Below are 20648 nucleotides of genomic sequence, written 5' to 3'. Positions count from 1 at the left end.
AAGTAGGTCCTGTAAGCCTGAATTCGGTCCACCAACTTTTTATGGAGGCTTGCATTCAGGATTTTCTTGACAATTCAACTGTCTTTGTAAAAATCAGGGCACAATCCTATGGGTTGTGCCTTGAGTACTCGTAAGCCCCCGAACTCGGAGGTTTACGACTATCCTATGCAGAGTGGGAAGTGCCTTGCGCCTCCTGCATTGCATTTTAACTAGACCGGCAATTTCACCTGTCTAGCAGAGGCTTGGGGGAGGGAAGGAGGCTGGGGCAGCCATTATAAAGATCATCAGAATGCTGCCCTGGTCCCCTCCCCCCAGGAATGCTCCTTCTGCCCATCACCATGCTCTGTTTTATGAGCGTGGAGAAGCAGCTGGCGTGATTCTCTCCGTGCTGGCTAGGAGGGGGAGGGGGCAGGGAGCACAGTTTCCTGGCTCTGAGCTTGGAGCCCTGTCTACAAGCTCAGAGCCAGGAAACCAAAAAATCCTATGTCTCCCCAGATGCTGTCTAGGGTACATAGGATTGCTCCCTCCGTGGCTTTGTTTGAGTGTAATGCTTTATGGTTTAGTGTTACGTGAATGCGATTGTGTTAACCTTGGGCTTGTGTGCTCCCCCTTGCCTTCTCTGCTGGCACAGCTGCAAGAAGGAGTTTGAAAGCTTTCCCTTCTATTTTCAATCAACCTCTGTTTACCCTTGCATCTGAACCCTAAATTGTGGTTAATCTTAACTATAGTTTATTGAAACAACCCAGCTTCATAAATCATAGTTTGAAGTTGGCTTATTTCAGTAAACCATAGTTAAACTAACCAAAGTTTGTCCAAGTTTGGACATAATGCTCAACTGCACTTAGTTAAAACCAGAAGCAAGAGGTTCCAATCCCATGGCTATGCCAGGGAGGAGAGGGGGCAGTGCATGAGTCTAAGGCTCATCCAGGCTCATTCACATAGTGCTAATCCATAATTTAGTTTTATATCCTCATAAGACCAATCACTGTGGCTAAAACATGATCCATTCTTAGCAAGTGGATCAAGAACTCTGTCAGGGAACCTCACCCAACTACAGTGTAGTGCAGTGATAGATCTAAGCTTTTAATGGCTGCCCGTGCTCTTTGCCAGTGTTCTGTAACAGGGGAATTCTTGGGATTTGAGTTTCCTGGGTTATTATTTACTTCTTTATTTTATTTCTTTATAGTATTTATAGAACGTTCTATATTTTTTAAAAACCTAGTGGTAAACAATAGCAATATGAAAATAAAAAATATACAAATATTTTAAAATATTATCTCTGTAACTGTTTAATTTCACTCTCACATGAAGTCTTTTTTGTTTTTTTAAAACATTTCAAAATTAGATGAAGACTATGTGGGAAACCATAGTAGTAGAATATACTGTCATTTTGGTTGCAGATCATGAGAACATAACATTGCTATGTTAAGCTCACGAAAGTTATTTTGTGTGTGTGTGTGCTTTATAGGCTCAGAAAAGAGCCAAGGGATGCTTGCGCTGGCAATTAGTCCAAATCGACGCTATCTGGCCATTTCAGAGATACTGCAGGATAGACCTACTATCACAATCTATGAACTGTCATCTGTCCCATGTAAGAAGCGGAAGATCCTCAATACTTTTGATTTCCCTGTCCAGGAATTTATCAGTCTGGGTTTTTCCCCTGATTCCAAATATCTAGTGGCACAGACAGGACCTCCTGAATCAAATCTTGCCTATTGGATGTGGGAAAAGCAAAGAACAATGGCAATCGTTAAGGTTGATGTTCAGAATAATCCTCTCTATCAGGTAAGTTGGGAGAGAAACACCACTGTCCTATGGCAGGCACCTCTACTTGGGTACATTTGTATAACACTAAGGGTCAATCCTATCGAGACAGATGTCAGCCTCTGAACTTGGAAGCTGAAACCTGTTCAAGGCAGGGCAGATGGAATACAGAGGGGATCCTCTCCTCCATCCTCCAGCCCCACTGGATTTGTGGCTAGACAGCGTTTAGCTGTGGCTTTGCAGAGGGAGAGGGAAGGGGCCCGGAGACCTGGTAGGAAGCTGTCTACAGCAGCTTCTGTGGTCTCCTCCCCTCACCGCCTCCAGGACCGCCCCCTTTTCACCCTCTCCGCACTCCCTTTATGAGCACAAAGATGGCAGCAGTGCAGAAAGAACCACGCTGGCTATGAGATGAGGGGGCAGGGAGCATGGTTTCTGGGAGTCATGGTCAGACAACCTTGGTTTCCAGAAACCAAAAAATCCTATGGCTGTCTAGACAGTGTCTACTGGCCATAGGATTGCTCTCTAAGGTGCATAATCAAAGTAATTATCACCTGTCATCATTGGCTCAAGTGGAACAATTGTGCTTCCACCATTGGAGACCCAAGTGAGAAAAGCTGCCACTGTGGAGATGGTCCTACCGTGAAAACTAAAGACTGATATTCATGTTCCATAATGTCTTCATGTAGCAACAAGGCACAGAAATTGCATGAATGGATGGGTGCACAAGTATTGCAGTTCAGCAATTGTATTTAAGACAGCATTGCCATTTATTGCCCCAGTGACTGAGAGAGGTATTGCACACATGGTGGTACTCTAACCCTAAAGCTCTTCCTTATTTCACAAATTATGTATCCCAAAATGGCCCACAATTAGCGTAAGACTTCCATCTGAGGTTGCTGAGGCAGAATTACACAGCTACAAAGAATCACAAGACAAATTTCACAACATTTCCACTCCATTCTTGAAGTCCCAAGCTGCCTTATATACCTTTATTTTGCACTTTAAATGGTGGTGACTATTGCACTCTTTAAAGCATGAGAACATTCCCCATGGAACACTACAATATTTAGCCAGGTATAACACTATGTTCGCATGATTTACACTATCACTGAGTCCTATTTTTGTTATTTTTTGCATATCAATTCAGATTGCTTCCACACTTGCTGTTTTCTCTGGAATTTGCATAGTTTGTTCACTGTGTTATGGTGGAGATGATGACACTGCCAAATCATTGCCATCAAATATTTTCTCTGTTCACTCATCTGGTTTGTGGAGAACTTTCTGGCATTGCCATTTTACTGCTCCAGCTTTCTGGCTTTTACAGAATTACAGCATCAACCTTCCACATGTACTACTGATACACTTGCACTTCTGCCATTTCATGTCCCACCCTTGCCCTATTACATTTATAGTCATTTTAATTCCCTCCTCCCCATCCCCGTCCCCCTTCCAGAAAGGAAGTAAGAGGAAAAAAATCTTAATGTGGCTATAAATGTAATGAGGGAAGGGACATGTCAGTTTGTGTCCAGCCTCCCCATCTCTCACAAGAGATGGACAGGCTCCAGAAAAAAAAGGAGGGGGATATATCCTTTTATTTTTTTAATGGTGGGCTGGAACAGGTGCATTCATTTAAAAAGCACAAATTAACTGGTCCATCCAGTAATCACTTATTTTGTGATATTTTCCTTTGCAGGTGAGCTTCAATCCACAGGATAACACCCAGGTCTGTGTTACAGGAAATGGTGTCTTCAAACTTTTCAGATACACAGAGGGAACCTTAAAACAAACCAACTTCTTGCGTGGAGAGCCTCAGAACTACCTGTCCCATGCCTGGCTCTCTGAAGAGAAGGTGATTGTGGGCACTGACACAGGCAAGCTGTACTTATTTGACTCTGGTGATCTACGCTGGGAGACGAGTATTGAGCGCAAAGAACCAATCTGTGAAGTAGTAAAGGAAGAACAACCACAAGAATCAGAGAGGTGAAGCAGTCTTTAAACTGTTGACTTTGGAATAGTCAGTGTCTGCAAGCCTTGATTACAACTGTATCTTGGTCATATCTGTATTGATGACCTGGACATATTATGACCTCTGAGATTGCAATCCTATATATGCTTACCTGGAAATCAGTCCCATTGAACTCAGTGGGACTTACTTCTGAGTAGACATGCACAGGATTGTGCTATTAGTCTTGGTTCTGCTGTAAGATGGGGCTAATAATGCCTGCCTCGCATACAACATGGTTGGAGGATGAATAACCTAAATCTATACAATACATTTAAAAAGTCTGTATAAATAGAATATTCCAAGAAGTATGTTTAAGATTGGAGTGTTAATACCTTCCTTAAGGGATACACTAGAGCATCTAAGGGCACAATCCTATGAATGTTTAGACAGAGAAAAGGCCTACAACTCCCAGCATGCTGGGTAGGGAATGCTGGGAGTTGTAGGCCTTTTCTCTGTTTAAACATGCATAGGATTGTGCCCTAAATCATGTTTAGTCAGAAATAAGTCCCATTGAGTTCATTAAGACTTATGTCTTAAAATAACAAATGGTTGGGGAGAACTTTGTATTAATACTAGGACTTCTCCAACATTCAAAACTAAGTTTAAAATGAACTAAATTCTTTTTACACCATACAGAGCTGGCATATGAAACTCATGTAACTTCTCTGTTGACTAACAGATTGACTAACTAATGTCTTTTTAAAGCCTCGTTGAGTTTCCTGCTACCAGTTCCCCTGCGTTCTCTAGTGAGATAGTCTGTGATACTGAAGCACAACAGCAAGCATCTTTGCCTCGAGTCTCTGCTGTTGCTGCATATTCAAAAGGATTTGCTTGCTCAGCTGGTCCAGGGCTTGTTCTACTTTTTGAGAAATCGGATGAGAAAGAAGGTTACCGAGAAAGCAGAGAGATACGGGTAGGTAAGAGGTCCATGACATACAATACTTGACTTAGCTACTATGAATCTCCGTGTCTCACAGATCAGAGTGCAGCAGTTAGCAAAGCTGATCCTTAGGAAGAGACTGAAACTGAAAGCAGTGCTGCAATACCAGCTACACAAAGGTTATATACAGGCACATACAGTCTGAGCGGTCATGCTGCTGCCGAGCCCTCCTCACTTCATTTTGGTCAGACATAAGTATATTGTTTGTTGCAGGACCAAGCTTGGGAAAAAAAACAGTTTTGCTTGTTTCCAGCGAAAGCCATTTGTTCACAGCATTGATTGGCTAGTACCTGTGACAACACAAACCTACTTACCCCTACTTCTGTGGCGTAGTATTCTATTTTAAATAGTTATGATTTTTGTGCCTGTTCATTTTCCTTAGCTTCTATACATTTGACACCACCATCTTTTTACCAACATAACATTATGTTGGCATAGGAGCCAGTATTGGGGTCTGTGAAACTTTAGGATATGAACTAAATCCACTCTGTCCCTGATGCTGCTCATTTTCATCCCCTGTGCCCGTTGTGGGAATCCATTATAATAACATTCTACTACCTGGCAATACACTAGTACAGAGTCCATGGCAGAGACATATCTCTGAGATACACCAGCAGCAAGGGAGTGACACCAGATATGAAAGCATTCCTGCTGGCATAGATTGAGCATAGGATTGCACTGTTAAAATTGAAAATCTTCATTTAGATAATCTTGCTGTCATTGTCTTTGAAAGGATATTTATTATTATCCTGCAGCAGATCTAGACTAGAAAAGTATGTGGGAAAGTAGTCTAAGTGGGCTGGTTTGTTTCATAGATTCCACAAGACCAGTGCAGCAGTGATCCAAACCAATCAGACAAACAGGAGGTTGTGTGTATTGCCTTCAGCCCTGCAGAGGAGACACTCCTCATCAGCACAAATAAGAATCAACTCTATTTCCTCTCCATGTCATCAGCTGAGATTTCCAAGGTGAGTTAATTCTGACTGCTGTGCTCTTGTGTAATGACAGGACGTTATACATGTGTGTATTCAAAGAAATGTTATATCCCTGCAATGCAAAACTAACAGCAGTCTGCTAATATGGCTGCATCAAATCATCCATTCAGGAACACACACAAAAACAGGACCATTTTCATCTGTGTGTCCCTCCCCCCCAATGGGCTGCCCTCTGTGGAATACCCTGTACTCCATGGGGCGGCCACACAAAAAAGCAATGGTTTGCCACTGAAATTCAGTAGCAAACCACTACAGAGCTCTGAAGGAGTTAAATTTAGCTTGAGAACAAGCTTAATTTGACCCATTTAGTGCTTCATAGTGGCTATGGATCGCTAAAAGGGTCAAATTTTTTTGAGAGGGTTTTACCCTTAAAGGTGGCCTAAAAATAATTCTAAATAAATAATTTAGTGTTAGTGTTAAAATCACAGATTCCCCACCGACCCCACCAAATTCAGGGGCAGGGGCCACACCTGGGGACAGGCAGTGGGGGCTGCATGTGGCTCGTGTGGTGCCCACACCTGGTATACAAAATGGCAGACCTTCCTTCCGCAAAACCTTTTGCCCTGGTTCTCTAGCACAGCAATTAGCCATCCTGCACAAGGAACTGGGAAATAAGAGTTCAATTTCGCTTATAGTAGAAGTGCCATTTCCCCCATCTCAGATAAAGTGCCTGTTTACTGTCAGTGTTCTCAGAAGAGTCAGAATGTGGAACTGAAATCCTTAAAAAAGATTTGAGAGGAAGATTGATGTTTGTAAATGTGTATGCGATGACGCCATGGCTGCTGGTCAGGTGATCTGGCAATTGGGGAGGACTGGGTATGCCGTTTGGCAGTGCTTCTTGACTTGACACTTTCTCTGGGTGTTCATGTGGTATAAGGAGTAGAGAGTGCTTTTTACCAGGTTTAGCTGGTGTGTCAGCTCCAGCCTTATCTGGAAAATTCATACCTGGCCTTGGTTATCTGTGCCCTAGTTACTTCCAGATAGGATTACTACAGTGCTGCCCTTAAGAACAATAATTTCCATATCAAAGCATATTACTTTAGTTTTATGCTATCTGCACTGGATGCCTGTTTGTTTTTGAGCTCAGTTTAAACTACTGGTCTTTGTATTTAAAGTCCTACATAGCTTGGAGCTAAGTTATCTCAGGGAATATCTCCTCCCTTATGAGCCTGTGCATAGTTGAGAGTGGTATCCCTCTTACATGAGATCAAATGGGCATATACCCATGACAGGGCCTTTTCAGTGGTGGCACTAAGATTATAGAATACCCCCTCTCCTTGGAGGTGTGCCAAGCCCCTTCTTTTTTAATACTCAGATATCTATTGAAAACTTTTTTTCTTTTTAATTTGCTGCTTTTTGGATTTGGTTTTATTTACTACTGTGTTAAAAAGTTTTTATTATGTTTGCATAGGGCTTATATTTTGTTTTGTTCTTAATTTTATAAGCCACTTCATGTGCCTCTGGACAGAAAAGCAGGATTAAAAAATCCAGTTGTCACAACCCTATGCAGGTTTAGACAGAAAAACATCCTAGAACTCCCAGCATTCCCAAGTCAGCAACTAAGGCCCAGTTGTAGGAGTTTTTCTCTGTCTAAACATGTATAGGATTCGGCCATTAGGGCACAATCCTATACATGTTTAGACAGAAAAAAATCCTACACCTCCCAGCATGGCTGGCTAAGGCATGCTGGGAGGTGTAGGACTTTTTTTCTGTCTAAACATATATAGGATTGTGCCTCTAATTTATTAAAATCAAATATATGCAATCTCTCTAGAACTATTCTTAAAGAAAGAGGTTGATGTCATTCTCATACACCATTCAACATTTCAAGTCCCTCTGTGAGGCAGCAAGGACACATCTCAATTATCTCAAATATGAATTGCAGAAAGCCTCCCCAAGACCCATAAGGTTACCATTACCTTTCATATTTCATGCAGTTATTTAGCAAGTGGCTGTTACTGATGAGACTTCTTCAGGGTAGTGTTTGGTAGCTGCTGGTGCACATAGTTACTCCTCTACAAATTCACTTATTTTCACATTTTCAGTGATAATCTATAATAATAAAAGCGGATCTGTCTGTCATTGTTACAGCACCAAGATCATGAAACCTAGAACCTGAAACTTGACATGCACACTAAGACAACCCTAGGCATGTGCATTGCTGGGTTATTTGGTTTTAAAAATGTATTAATTTATTTAGGTGTCTGAGTTTGAAGCCTGTGGTACCATCTTCAATCACTAGGTGGCAGACTTCCCTAACCACCACATAGCTTTGCAGTTAACTCAGTCTGAAGACAGTGCAGAGTAGTCTGAGGGACAGAGTTATATAGCTGTTGCTTCCCCTCTGCTGTGGGGTAGCCCCCCTCAGGAGAGTGGAATGAACAGATCCCTCCCACAGGGAGCTGTTGGGGTACACCATGGCAGCAGCCATGCCTAGGAAAAACAGTGGTTGTGGCCTCCCTCAGACAGGCTAGGCACAATATATCCAACTGTGTCACTTTGCTTGAAGGCTTTGTTATATCAAACTAAGGGCTATTCCGATTTATGCAAAGCCAGGTCTGTTTGGTAGTTTAAAAGATATTAATAAACTAACACTAGAGTAAAAAAAAATGTCCAGGACTGTCTCCATTTAAATCATGTACATATAATGAGTAGATCAGTAGGAAGGAAATATTAGGAGATACATCATCTTGGGATGTTTATGTATTTCATCTGTTGAAAGATTTTTTGGAAAATAATGAGATTGTATCTTTTGAGTTTTTAAGAAATAAGATGAACCCTTTTGTTCCTGAACTGCATAAATTCTTTCAAATAAGATATGCCATGATGAAGTTAATTGGAAAATATGGTGCTGTTAAAGATCCAACAGCAATGGAAGAACTGCCCTATGCATCAGTAAAGAAGGGATTCATTGGGAAAATATACAAAACATTGAGTGAAGTTTGCAGCAAATTGCAGCAAATTTCGAAGAGAATTTCTATAAGACAGTGCATCAATTGTATTTGATACCACATAAATTAAAGATAATTTATAGAAAAGCTCGTCCAGATTATATGCATGTATTTTGGAGATGTGACAAAATTAAAAGCTTTTGGCAGTTAGTATTGTATTATATTGAACAGATTACAGGCTGTAATATTCCAAAGAAACCATGGAGGGCTCGATCCTATGGGGATAGTCAGCCACCTCTGAACGTGGAGGCAACTGACTATCCAATGCAGGGCAGGCAGAGTAAGGAGGGGATCTTCTCCTCTGTGCTCTGGCCACCCTGCATTTGTGGCTAGACGTCCGATTTCGGCTGTCTAGCAGCCATAGGATTGCACCCTTAGGTTGCAAAGCTGGCTGGGGAATGCTAGGAGTTGTAGGTCTTTTCTCTGTTTAAACATGCATAGGATTGATCCCTCAGAGTATTAAATTATTTGCATTGACATAGCTGATGTTGAGATGATTACAAACTTATTAACAGCAGCTAAAATGTCAATTGCTATGTACTGGAAAAAGAAAGTGACACTCCCTCCCTCAGCTTGGTACTATAGGATTTGAGATATAGCTATAATGCATAAACTTACATATTATGTTAGGGCGCATGAAAACCAAATGTATGAAAATCAATTTAGGGTGCAAACCTATGGGGATAGTCAGCCACCTCCGAACTGACTATCCAATGCAGGGTGGGCGGAGTGTGGAGCAGATCTTCTCCTCCGTGCTAGCCGCCCTGCATTTGTGGCTAGACAGCTGATTTTGGCTGTCTAGTCGCGGTCCTTGGAGCGGGGAGGTGGTCGTGGAGGCAGGATGGCACATAGAAAGTATCATAATGGTGCTTCCGTGGTCCCTGCCCTGCCCCCAGGAGTGCCCCCTTTACTTCTGCTCCACGTTGCTCTCCTGAGCACAGAGACGAGGACGAACCGTGTCGCCTATGAGGCAGCGGGGGAGGGGGGAGGGAGGCGGTTTTCTAGGAACCAAGCTCAGGGCACTGGCTCTTGAGCTCGGTTCCCAGAAAACAAAAAATCCTATGGCCTTCTAGCCGCTGTCTAGCGGCCATAGGATTGCGCCCTCATAAAGGAAATTGTACATTTTTGTTGATTTCTGGAATGATAAATTTGAAGATGATGTATGTTCCTGCTCATTGTTTCTGTTAGTGTAAGGAATCAATTTCCTTTGTAGTTCTTTCTTAGTTATCTATCTTGAAGCATGATCTTGAAAATATACTGTGGATTTATTGCTAAGAGTCCTGAAGTCCTGTTCTTTTAATATGCAACTGAATTCTCTCATTCTGGTCTTTAGATAATGGTAGCTATAACATCAATGTGTGTAAAATGTTGTTTTTTAAATGTTTGCATTCTTTTGTAGAATAATTTTTTAAAAATAAATAAAATTAGCCCTGTTTGCCAGTAGACATTTCCTATGTTTTGATAAATCTAGTGCATGTTAAATGCTTTCTTTGCTCCATAGACTGTTGCCTGGTGTTAGTTAGGCAGCCACATGAGCATTTCTAGCTAACCATTTTATGATATCTCACTAGGGGGAGACAGCTCACTTTGAATACCTGAACTACCCAATACATTCTTCTTCCATTACTGGCTTGGATACCTGCATTCGCAAGCCCCTTGTTGCTACCTGTTCGCTGGACAAATCTGTCCGCATCTGGAACTATGAAACCAAGTAAGGGGGCATGATCTGTACTTCCTTTTGTTTTGTACATTTGTATCTTTTCTTCACAGACCATAAGGTCCAATTTACTGAAGAGCCAATGTGCAACAATAGGGGATGTATTGGCCCTATTCTGATAAATTCAAACTGCTTGGTTTTGCTCAGGAAACAAAAGAAACTGTTAAGAGATGGTGGTTGAAGGAGAAATGGATCAGTGGGCCAAGGTTCAGATGTAGTATTGTAGTTTGTCATAGGACCACTGTGTATATAGCATAAACATAAGTAATGGTTCTAAACCCAGAAACATCCATACAGTATTTGGAGTGGTTAAATTTTGAAAGCCCATTCACCGATTCCTTGTATCGTCTTTAGATAAACCTGGCAAAGTTTTTTGTTCTGTTTCTGGTTATGACAGGGAATATAAAAGGAAAATTTCAATCTACTTTAGGTCACAGTTATGCTTATATAAGGCAATAGAAAGCAAGATATATTTATGAGATCCTCATCTTATTGCATGTGTTGTATGGACAAATGATCAGGTAGGCAGGTGACAATAGGATGGATCCAGGCTTTACTCTTGCTGGCAGAAGGAGGGAGATGGCTTTTGCTTATCACCACCACCACCCCGCCCCCTAAAGCGGCTTGTACCAGGGTTGGGGGATTCTCCAGAGCTGATTTTCAGAAGGCACAAGCAACTGCAGAGGGAGGGGGAAATAGACAAAAGTTCTCCCCCCACGCACGCACTTCTGCCAGCAGGATCCTCTCTCTAGATCAAATATCTTCTGTGGCCAGAAGAAACTCTTCTGTTTGTGGAATATGAAGTCTGGATCCAACCCCATAACTTTGCAAGTTTTCAATTTAGATATCATCTTGAATCATTGCTTCCAATGGATGGATGAGGAAATACACTACATTAGATAGCTGGGGAAATAAAATGTGGTTGAATGTGGAGTTGCACATTCCCTTGGTGATCTCTCATGCGCTATAGGCAACATAAATAGGCATCAAAGCAATGAGGGATATAAAAATATCCAAGAAAACCTGAGAAAATAGCTGTACAGTCCAAAGCATGGGTTGTATCCAGTGATGGCTTTGTGCAAGTTGTGGTTTCCCCACCACCACTTTCTGCAGCCCTCCATGTCATAACTGTTCTGGATGGTTCTCCAATCCTCAGGAGCACCTTTGGGGTGGCAGGGGGGCTGCACTTGGTAGGAAGGATCACCAAAAAATGAGTGCCCTACCTTGTACAAGTGGAACTGTTTTCTACTAGCGCAAACATATGATTGGACACAACCCAATGTCCTCTATTCCCTTCGTATTTCAAAGGTAACTCTTCTTCAAAGAGCTGGAGAATTCCAGGCAGCTAGAATCTGCTTATGTTTATTTCAGTCAAAAATTATTATACAAATGGTCTCACAAAAACATCTAATCCTAAAGAAGCATCCTTTATCCGTGTTACTCAGCTGGCCTTGGAATGAACTTAGCCTTCAATTTACTCTTAAAACATTGTCATGATAATCAGCTGGTGCAAGTCTATAGGGGGTTTTTTTTTGGAAGATTAAGAAATTGAAATTAATAGCCTGCTCACTTAACAAATGAGTCTCAGTGAATTCATACCTCCTCAGATAGATGTCAGATGTGGATACAAGTAATAAAACCCTACCTAGAAAAATAATCAAGGCAATCTATAGAGTCTATTGGGGGAAGAGGGGAGCTATGCAGAGATGCCTTTCTTCAACCATCTGAAATGGAAAATGAGCTTTTAAAAAGTAGCCAGCTTGGCAACTTAGCATCTGTTCTGGGTCAGACACCATAATCAGACAAGTGGAATCTGTTGTTAAAATATATTCTTTTTATCAAAAATTATTGTGGCAGCATTTTATGTGAACTGCCCAGAGAGCTTTGGCTATGGGGTGGTATAGAAATGAAAGGAATAATGATAAAGTGTAAATGCACCCCATACATACATATACACATACACATGTCATAGGGGAGGGGAAGCATCAAACGTTAATCAGTCTGACTCTGAATTAATTTAGTTGCTAGTAAGAACTCCCCCATCACATCAATATTACTGTTGTATGAAATATTTCCAAATTATTTTTGCTGCCCTGTTTGTATGCCTTGAATTGGACAGGTAAACTTTGATCCTGCCAAGTCGTCATTGTTCCCCTTTGTGGTTTGTTTCCCAGCGTTTGAACCTCTTAGACAAAGTGTGGCCAAGAATAGCACTAGCTGCAGCTGCTTTGTTGCAAAGAAGCATGTGCTGTGCATTGACCTCTATGGCTGCTCTCACTACAGCACACTGGACCTCTATAAGGAGTACCAAGAAGAGGCGTATGCACTTGCCCTTCACCCTGGTGGTCTATATGTTTTGGTTGGTTTTGCTGACAAACTCCGACTTATGAATCTACTTATCGATGACATCCGGGCTTTCAAGGACTTCACTGTACGAGGATGCAGAGAGGTGAGGACTGCAGGGAAGGGAACTCATGGAGGAGGTTAAATGGGGAAACACCAAAAGGAAGGAATATGCAGAAATACTTTGTGAGCATATTGGAAGATGCCATGAGCAGGGAGGAGGACGAGAATTTTGTGACATGGGTGGGGCAAATGTCTCTATACATGTCTGCAGACTGCTGCTCTGTGTTCAGGGAATAAGTACTTGCAAACACCAACTACTAGGGAGAATTTAGCTCAAATATGCTGGGGAACCATTTCCCACTGTAATCCTGTTCCTGTTCTGCTGGAGGACAGACTGCCGTCTGTCTGGTAGAGCTGGCAAATTTTCTAAATGCATAAGAGTACATTGTGAGTAACATCTGATTGTTTAGTCTAGGGAGTGGTGCACACATGAGGTAAGGAAGCAAAAGAGATGAGAGCAGAGGTTTTCCAGAAATTGAGTTTTATTGAGAAAGTAAACAAAAAGGCAATTTAATGGTTAGCTTTTGAAGGCTATCTCAGGAAGGGAGAGGATAGAGGGAAATGAAAAGTGATGAAGCTAAGCTGTTATGGCTTTGGCTTATAGAAGAAAAGGAGGGAGAATTGCAGTGGGAATTGAGAGAGAGAGAGCGAGAGAGAGAGAGCACGTTTTACTTTTCTTTCCTTATGCTTTGTCTGAAACAGTGAGTAAGTGAGAGGATCCTTAGTGTCAAGGTAAATCCAGAAAAGAAGAGACTTTCCTCAGCCATGGCAAGGCTTTGCCGGATGGAATCCACTGGAAGTGAGAGTTAGGAAAAGCATCACTCAAGGCCAGGAAGCCAGGGTCAGTCAGGCTGAGTTTATCCCAGCAAGACCTCTTTCTGGAATCACCTGGAGTTCAAACATTCAGAAGCGCAAGAATGGACACCTAATCGGGAGCTGCAAAAACTTAGGCAGGCAGTGTCTGCCAGCAAAACTAACAAAAGACACACTTGAAGGACTTTGGAGAGACTCTTGGAGGACTTTCTAGAGACTTGTTGAGCTCTGGTGTTCTGAGGCACTGAATGCCTTTGATTGCAAAGATTCACAAAAGAGTAGGATGGTCCTGGGATTGTGATTTCCAGGTACACACATAGAGATGATTGTCTTCTTCTTGTGTACAGGGGAAATAAGTCTAGGCTTTAGGTGTTTAAAGTATTTCTTGTCAAGGACACTCAAAATCTCTGGGCTTTCCATAGCCAGTCTAATCTTTGATTGGATTAGCACTTGCAGTTGTACGTTTAGGCAGTTAGGCTCTGGACTTAACAGTCTTACAAACAGCATCCCCTCTTTAGATAGTAATATATATTACTTCAAAATGTGGTAAGCCAGCCCTGGAGAATTTGGGGGCCCTCCTGCTCATTCTGCTGAGATGTGAGAGCCTGGAAAAGAAAAGAAAAAAAAAAACAGGGGGTGGAGGTGGGGAAAATAGTTTTTTTCCCTGGTTTTTTTCAAGGGCCGTTTTTGTTTTTTTTCCAAAAAACTGAACAGTTTTGGATTATGTAATATTTTTGTTTAGAATGATGTGTAAAATATTTAAGACAATGTGTTTATATATTCCTAACCAGCCTTTGCTCCCTCCAAATGATTTCTTAAAATAATGTAGCAGAACTTTATAGAAAGGGTAGAGATGTAAAATTCTGGAAAAAATGAAGCGGGGGGGTGCTTTCTTTTAATCTCTCTGTAAGATTCCCAGCACAATTTTTTTTTCTTCCATTCCTTATTAAAATTATTGGCCTAATGTAAATTGGGCTTATTCTGGTTAGATGCTGTAGCAGTCAATTAATGTAGTTCTAATCCAAAACCCACACGTGAAAGAAACACTGTAGGTTATCCCGCCACTGCCACCAGATGCAACAGAACAGTATGTGGGTTATTTCACCAATTTCCTTTTTCAAAAATTAACTTTGAGGCTTGGGTCTACGGAACTCACTGCCACAGTTTTTAATAAAGTTCCTAATTAGACCTCATCACTAGGGAATGCTGCCTCAGTTATAAAACCTTTAACTGCTGCCACTAGAATAAACCCTCTATCTAAAACAAACTCAGTAGTCTGGTTCCTGTGGCATAGGCAGGGGATTGACTCCATGACTAGAAACAACTTTCAAAACAAACAAAAAATAAGATGTTTATAAACGGAAATGATTTACAAACAAGAATAAAATGTCACTCTTCAAATAATAGATTGAGATTGCTTGAAGGTATTTAAATTAACAATTTAATTATAATGATAATTTTATGAACAAACTAAGTTATATGTAATATCTTTTGTGTTCCTAAAGCAGCCTTCCCCAACCTGCCCCCGCCCCGCCCCCCCCGCCGATGTTTTGGACTAGAACTCCAGCATTCCTGACCATTGGCTATGCTGCCTGGGCCTGATGGAGCTGAAGTCCAAAACATCTGGAAGGCACCAAGTTGTGGAAGGCTGTCTTAAAGCAACAAAGTGTCTTTAGATCTGTAAAGAGCGCTAAAAAAATAAGTATTGTGTATTTTTAAATTTTTCCCAAATTACCGTTTTAACCTGGGGGGGGACAGTTTTTTTCCCATGGCTTCAACATTTCCATAATTTTTTTCATTTCTACGCAACAGAAGCATTTAGTCACAATGAAGGGATATTAATATGGGCAATTGGAGGCTGCTATCTTCATGGCCTCTAAATTCTGGATAACTGGTACCTTCACAAAGAGGTTAGTTGTATAGATTATCATTGTTCCATATTTTCTCCTGCTTCTCTCTACAGTGTGCCTTCAGTACAGGGGGTCATCTATTTGCAGCAGTAAATGGAAATGTGATTCACATTTACTCGGCCACAAGTTTTGACAATGTCATTAACTTGAAAGGACACAATGGGAAGGTCAGTGAGTGACAGCTACATTACGGGTAAAAGTGTAAGTTAAACAGAATGTCTCTGACATTTGAACAGAACAGGATCCCTCAAATTATGTAGCTTTGGGTAGAGTTGAATTCTTTTCTTTATTGCAAACCAGATAGAGCCAGCATGGTGTAGTGGCTAGAGTGCTGGACTGGGAGTCAGGAGATCTGGGTTCTAGTCCCCACTCGGCCATGGAAGCTCACTGGGTGACTTTGGGCCAGTCACATACTCTCAGCCCAACCTACCTCACAGGGTTGTTGTTGTGAGGATAAAATGGAGGAGGAGGAGGATTATGTACGCCACCTTGAGTTCCTTGGAGGAAAAAAGGCGGGGTATAAATGTAATAAATAAATAAATAAATAAATAAAAAGAACAAAAGACTTATCCTTAGTACTGCAAAAGAACTCCAAGGCACTGTCCATGCCTCTCTGTTAGTGCAAATACAATGTGAGCCATTTTTTGCACAAACAACAGGATCAGTTACTCAGATTTCTCATCTACTATGTGCAGTAGCTTTAGTCAGAAGAAACATAAGGTATAATCCAGCCAAAGCAAAGCACTTTTAACACTGCAGTCCTATATACACTTACCTGGAGTAAGCCTGAGTGAACTCAGTGACCTGGCTCACATGTAACAGCAAATCATGGGTTAATTTGCCAGGCATGAGCAGAAGCAAGTAAGCGTGCTGCCTCTGGCGCACTCCTTATTTACCCAGTGGTTAACTCATGGTTTTTGTAGGTTGTTTACAGAAAGCAGGAGCACACCAGAGGCAGCGTGCTTGCCCACTTCCACCCAGCAAATCATGGGTTAATTAATTAAACAATTCACCATTATGTGTGAACTGGCCCAATGAGTCTTCCTTCTGAGTAGACATGCATAGGATTCTGCTGTAAACATCTTTTATTTCAACAGTATCGTTAATTGTGTGCTTACATTTTTCCTGCTGAAATGATGATGCTTAAAAGTGCTTAACTTTGGCTGGATTATACTTATAATGATGAGTACTACTATTTAATGTTTATTTCATGTTGACAATGTGCTAGATGATTACATACTGTAGAGGACATTCCTTCCAACATCCCAGGCCATGAATGTCTCCATTGCTCCATCACTAATATCAGCACAAGAGAGGTTTGAATTCTCTTAAATTTAAGAACTCTGACACAAACAATTTTAAGGAGCAAGTGGATTCTTCTTGAGCTGTCACCATCACTCAGTGTCCCAGGGATCAGAAGTTGGCAAATCCCAAGTTTCTGAGCCCTTTTGAACCATCTCTATAGGTTCCATTCAGTATTAGCTACTGCAATTCCATGCCGTTTATTTCACTATATTGGGCTTTCAGTCCAATTTATAATGAAATTAAAGAAAAGTGAAAGAGTTGCACCTGAAAAAAGCAGGTTTGTAAACAACTACTTGTAAGAATTGCCTCCAAGCATCTAGACAGGGATTTTTTTTTTTAGAATTTGGAAAAGTTTTATAATTCCAGTCGTTAAACAGTTTAAGTTTCTAAAACAGTATGCATTAGTGTGGTCCTCTTAAATGAATGAGAAAACAAACTGAATGACTTTTAAAGGCACTAACTGTGGTATTAGAAATGTGTATGAACCGTCAATTTAAAGCACAGAGCATGTAGATTTTGCTGGAAAGTAGTATTTTTAATTAACTGTTTATTTGTTTAAAAGGCCATAGGAACTTGAGTAAAGGACAACATTTTCCGTTTCCTTGAGAATTAGGACTACAAGCCCATCTTTTCCATTGGCTAATTGCTGTGATGTGTCTGAAGCCTAGAGGTTATTGCTGTCGTAACTCTGGCTTTGGTTCATAGAAATGATTCTTGCTTCCCTTAGCCAGATCTGCTGTGTTATCATGGCAATGCTTATTCTAACTATTTGAGAGTAAATTGTGAGCACAAAGGGACCAAGGACAGAAAGGGCTGTGTTCTGTAAGACTGTTATGTAAAGGATTTGGATACAATGGCACTAGGTAAATGGTAACAATACCAAGCTTCCCTTGCGACTAATCAATAATTGCCTTGGCATCCAGCATATTCTCTTCCTCACCACCTCAGGTGCGCTCAGTTGTGTGGAGCATGGATGACTATAAACTGGTCTCCTGTGGCACAGATGGGGCAGTGTATGAATGGAACCTCCAGAATGGCAAGAGGGAATCTGAGTGTGTACTCAAGTCCTGCAGCTACAGCGGAGTGGCGATATCACCTGATGCAAAAGTTGTCTTTGCTGTTGGATCTGATCATAGCATCAAGGAGATATGCGATTCTTCGGTGAGCTCATGTGCCAGCACCTATGGGCATGCAGTATGGGAGAAAGTGGAGCTAAACCTTAATGGACCCAATGCTATGGCCTCCAGTATCTGCCTGTAATTCTCAGCGATTGAGGTTGTCTGTCTGCTCCACTTGGCGCCAGTTATTTTCATAGTCCTCTGTGACAGTGCAGCCATTTAAAGGAGTCAACACATTTTGGCTGGCCTTGATAGCTAACCTAAACATTGGGGTTTCCTCCTCAGCTCCAAGATTGGGTGGGAAGTCCAAGGCTTCTCACACTTGGGGGCGGGATAGCAAGACTTTCACTATGGTGGGCATGACTGGTGGAACGATGAATCTCTCACCACTTTCCAGTTCAAAATTAATCTTTGCTCTGTGGTGTGTTACATATGGAAACAATCACAATACTGTAGAGTTTGGTGGGTCTTCTGTCTTTCAGATACTGCGAGAAGTGCCCACTTTTGATGTTGCCTACACTTGTATAGTGGTAGCTCGCTCTGGGCGCATGGTTTTCACTGGTACCTCCTCAGGGACCATCCGGTCTATGAAATACCCGCTGCCTGTGCACAAGGAATTCAATGAATATCAAGCCCATGCTGGTCCAGTCACCAAGGTAAAGGCCAAGTGTATTTCCATCAGTCTCCTAGTCACCTTGATTGCCCTAGCCTTTGTGGATCTCTTGTTTTTCTCACTCTACAGCAATTAGTAATGCAGGGATGTATACCATATATTACCAGATGAGCCACAGGGGGACATTCAATCCTATCTGAATATATCTTTTATTATATATCAGGGTTGCTTAATGGGAGTCACAAGACATCAGACACTATAGATTCCAGTAGTAGTGAGCAGCAAAGCAATGAGAATAAGTTCCATCTAACTTCTAAACAATACCGCCATCCAGATTGAGCTCACTTGTATGGGGAGAGTGCAGGGAATATCTCTTCCAGTGGCTAGCTTCTTTGAGGCTGGAATGCAACAGTTTCAACAAAGCCCACAGTAGCTTTTGGGAAGATTGTTTTTCCAGCTTGTAGACTTGTTTACCTCTGATAGCTCCACCATAACGATGAGAGGGCGGCTGTGAGAGCGTATCTGCACATTTTAAATAGCATGAGCTTTTTTAGTATCATGTGTAAAACTGGTCTTCTCTGGTACCTCATTAGAAAGGAAAGACTAGTTGAGAGTTCAGAGACTACTAATAAGGTAAAGGGATAGTAAGCAGGATGACAGAGTGCTTGAGATGAATATTGGAGGAGGCAAAGGTAGCTGATAGGATGAGCTTGAGCATAGTGGTGGGAGTGAAAGGAGATATTACTGAAGTCAGAGAGGTGGGTATTTTTTTTACAAGTAAGGGCTAATGAATTGAAGCTGTTACAAAGTATAATTGGAAGTCAGTATCATTCTGTGCTAATAAATAGCTGTCCTGTGCAATCTGCACTGTACTAGAGGTTAGCTGTGTGTTTACACAGCAGTTCATGACCAAATCATGGGACCTAGGCTGACAAGTATCTCCTGGGGATTTGGAGTGATGTTGATATTGAAACAGGCTATGCTAGTCCTAGTTTTAGAGGTACAACATACTTTGTTATCCCTCTCTCCACAATGTCATGGTGAAAAAGCTACAGAAAGGGAATACAGCCTTGTTCACTAAGACCAGACTGCAATTAGGGACATAATGCATTTCAAACTAGCAATTGCATTTAGCATTGTAGGCTCCCAACTGGGTCAGCTGTGGGTGTTTCAAAATGGGCAAAATAGGGTAGTATTTTTCACCTTCTCCTTGTACTATCCAATAAAACCACCATCTCCATTATCTGCACACATTAACTTCCTTTTTCAGCCTGATTATCTCTACAGGAAGTTACCTCTCATGGCAATCTATGATCCATCTTTATGTTCATCTTTTGTAAATAATATTGAAAGCAGCAACAAGAAGTTGGTTGGATAATCTATTTGGTATTCTTTGTTGAAGCTGGCTGCCCACACACTCCCATATACTGGATGTAGCAAGAGCACTGATCTTGAATTAGCCCATACGGCTGCATGTTTTGAGAAAGCATGGGAGACACAAACCAGTTACACACATTCCGAGTAAATGTGAGTAAATCACACTTCCTTCTTTTGTATTTCTAGGATTAACTGTGAGTGGAACATGTGTGTGTCTTGCCCATGGTGAAATGTGTGAGCTTTCTTCATATCCGGAGCTTACACATCTCATCACTGGGAAGATGCACAAGTTCTCCTTTCATGTCTTGTCCTGGAAGTGCAAGAAGAGGCAGCATGACTTGCTCTTGTTTGTGTGTGTACTTGTGATGGGCAAAGCCATTCACAGAGGAAAGAAAGTTACTAGGTAGTGATCAGCCTACATATAGTTTATCATAGTTATGCTTGTGAATCCCAGGGGAAATTCCCAGATGATTCTGCCCACTGCCCTTTCCCTTCTCTGACTCTCCAACTATGCTTTCTCAGAGTTAGATGTGCCTTTTTTCTCCTCTCCCCAGATGTCCATAACTGCCGATGATCAGTTCCTGCTAACCTCTGCAGAGGATGGCTGTATAATTATCTGGAAAGTATATGATAAAGAAGGACGGGGGCTGAAAAGGGAGAGAGATGTGCCATATTCTGACGAAGTGCTGATCACTAGAACAGACATGGAAGAGAAGGTCAGTACATAATTTTAA

At 41.5% G+C, this 20648-nt stretch overlaps 1 protein-coding gene across 1 annotated transcript in view; it reads left to right on the top strand.

Moving 5' to 3' along the window:
* Nucleotides 1–20648, top strand: part of CFAP57 (cilia and flagella associated protein 57) — a 37492-nt gene that overhangs the window by 1758 nt on the left and 15086 nt on the right. The window contains exons 2-11 of the mRNA XM_084852810.1: nt 1469–1785; nt 3458–3744; nt 4475–4682; nt 5525–5677; nt 10227–10366; nt 12656–12821; nt 15555–15668; nt 17755–17967; nt 18407–18580; nt 20469–20630. Coding sequence (XP_084708936.1) covers nt 1469–1785; nt 3458–3744; nt 4475–4682; nt 5525–5677; nt 10227–10366; nt 12656–12821; nt 15555–15668; nt 17755–17967; nt 18407–18580; nt 20469–20630 — 1934 coding nt within the window. The remainder of the gene's footprint in view (nt 1–1468; nt 1786–3457; nt 3745–4474; nt 4683–5524; nt 5678–10226; nt 10367–12655; nt 12822–15554; nt 15669–17754; nt 17968–18406; nt 18581–20468; nt 20631–20648) is intronic.

The sequence above is a fragment of the Heloderma suspectum genome, chromosome 4 (genome assembly GCF_057233095.1).
Source record: "Heloderma suspectum isolate Gila_16-S chromosome 4, 16-S_ref, whole genome shotgun sequence".
Classification (NCBI taxonomy): domain Eukaryota; kingdom Metazoa; phylum Chordata; class Lepidosauria; order Squamata; family Helodermatidae; genus Heloderma; species Heloderma suspectum.
This window is presented reverse-complemented; position numbering and strand designations above follow the sequence as displayed.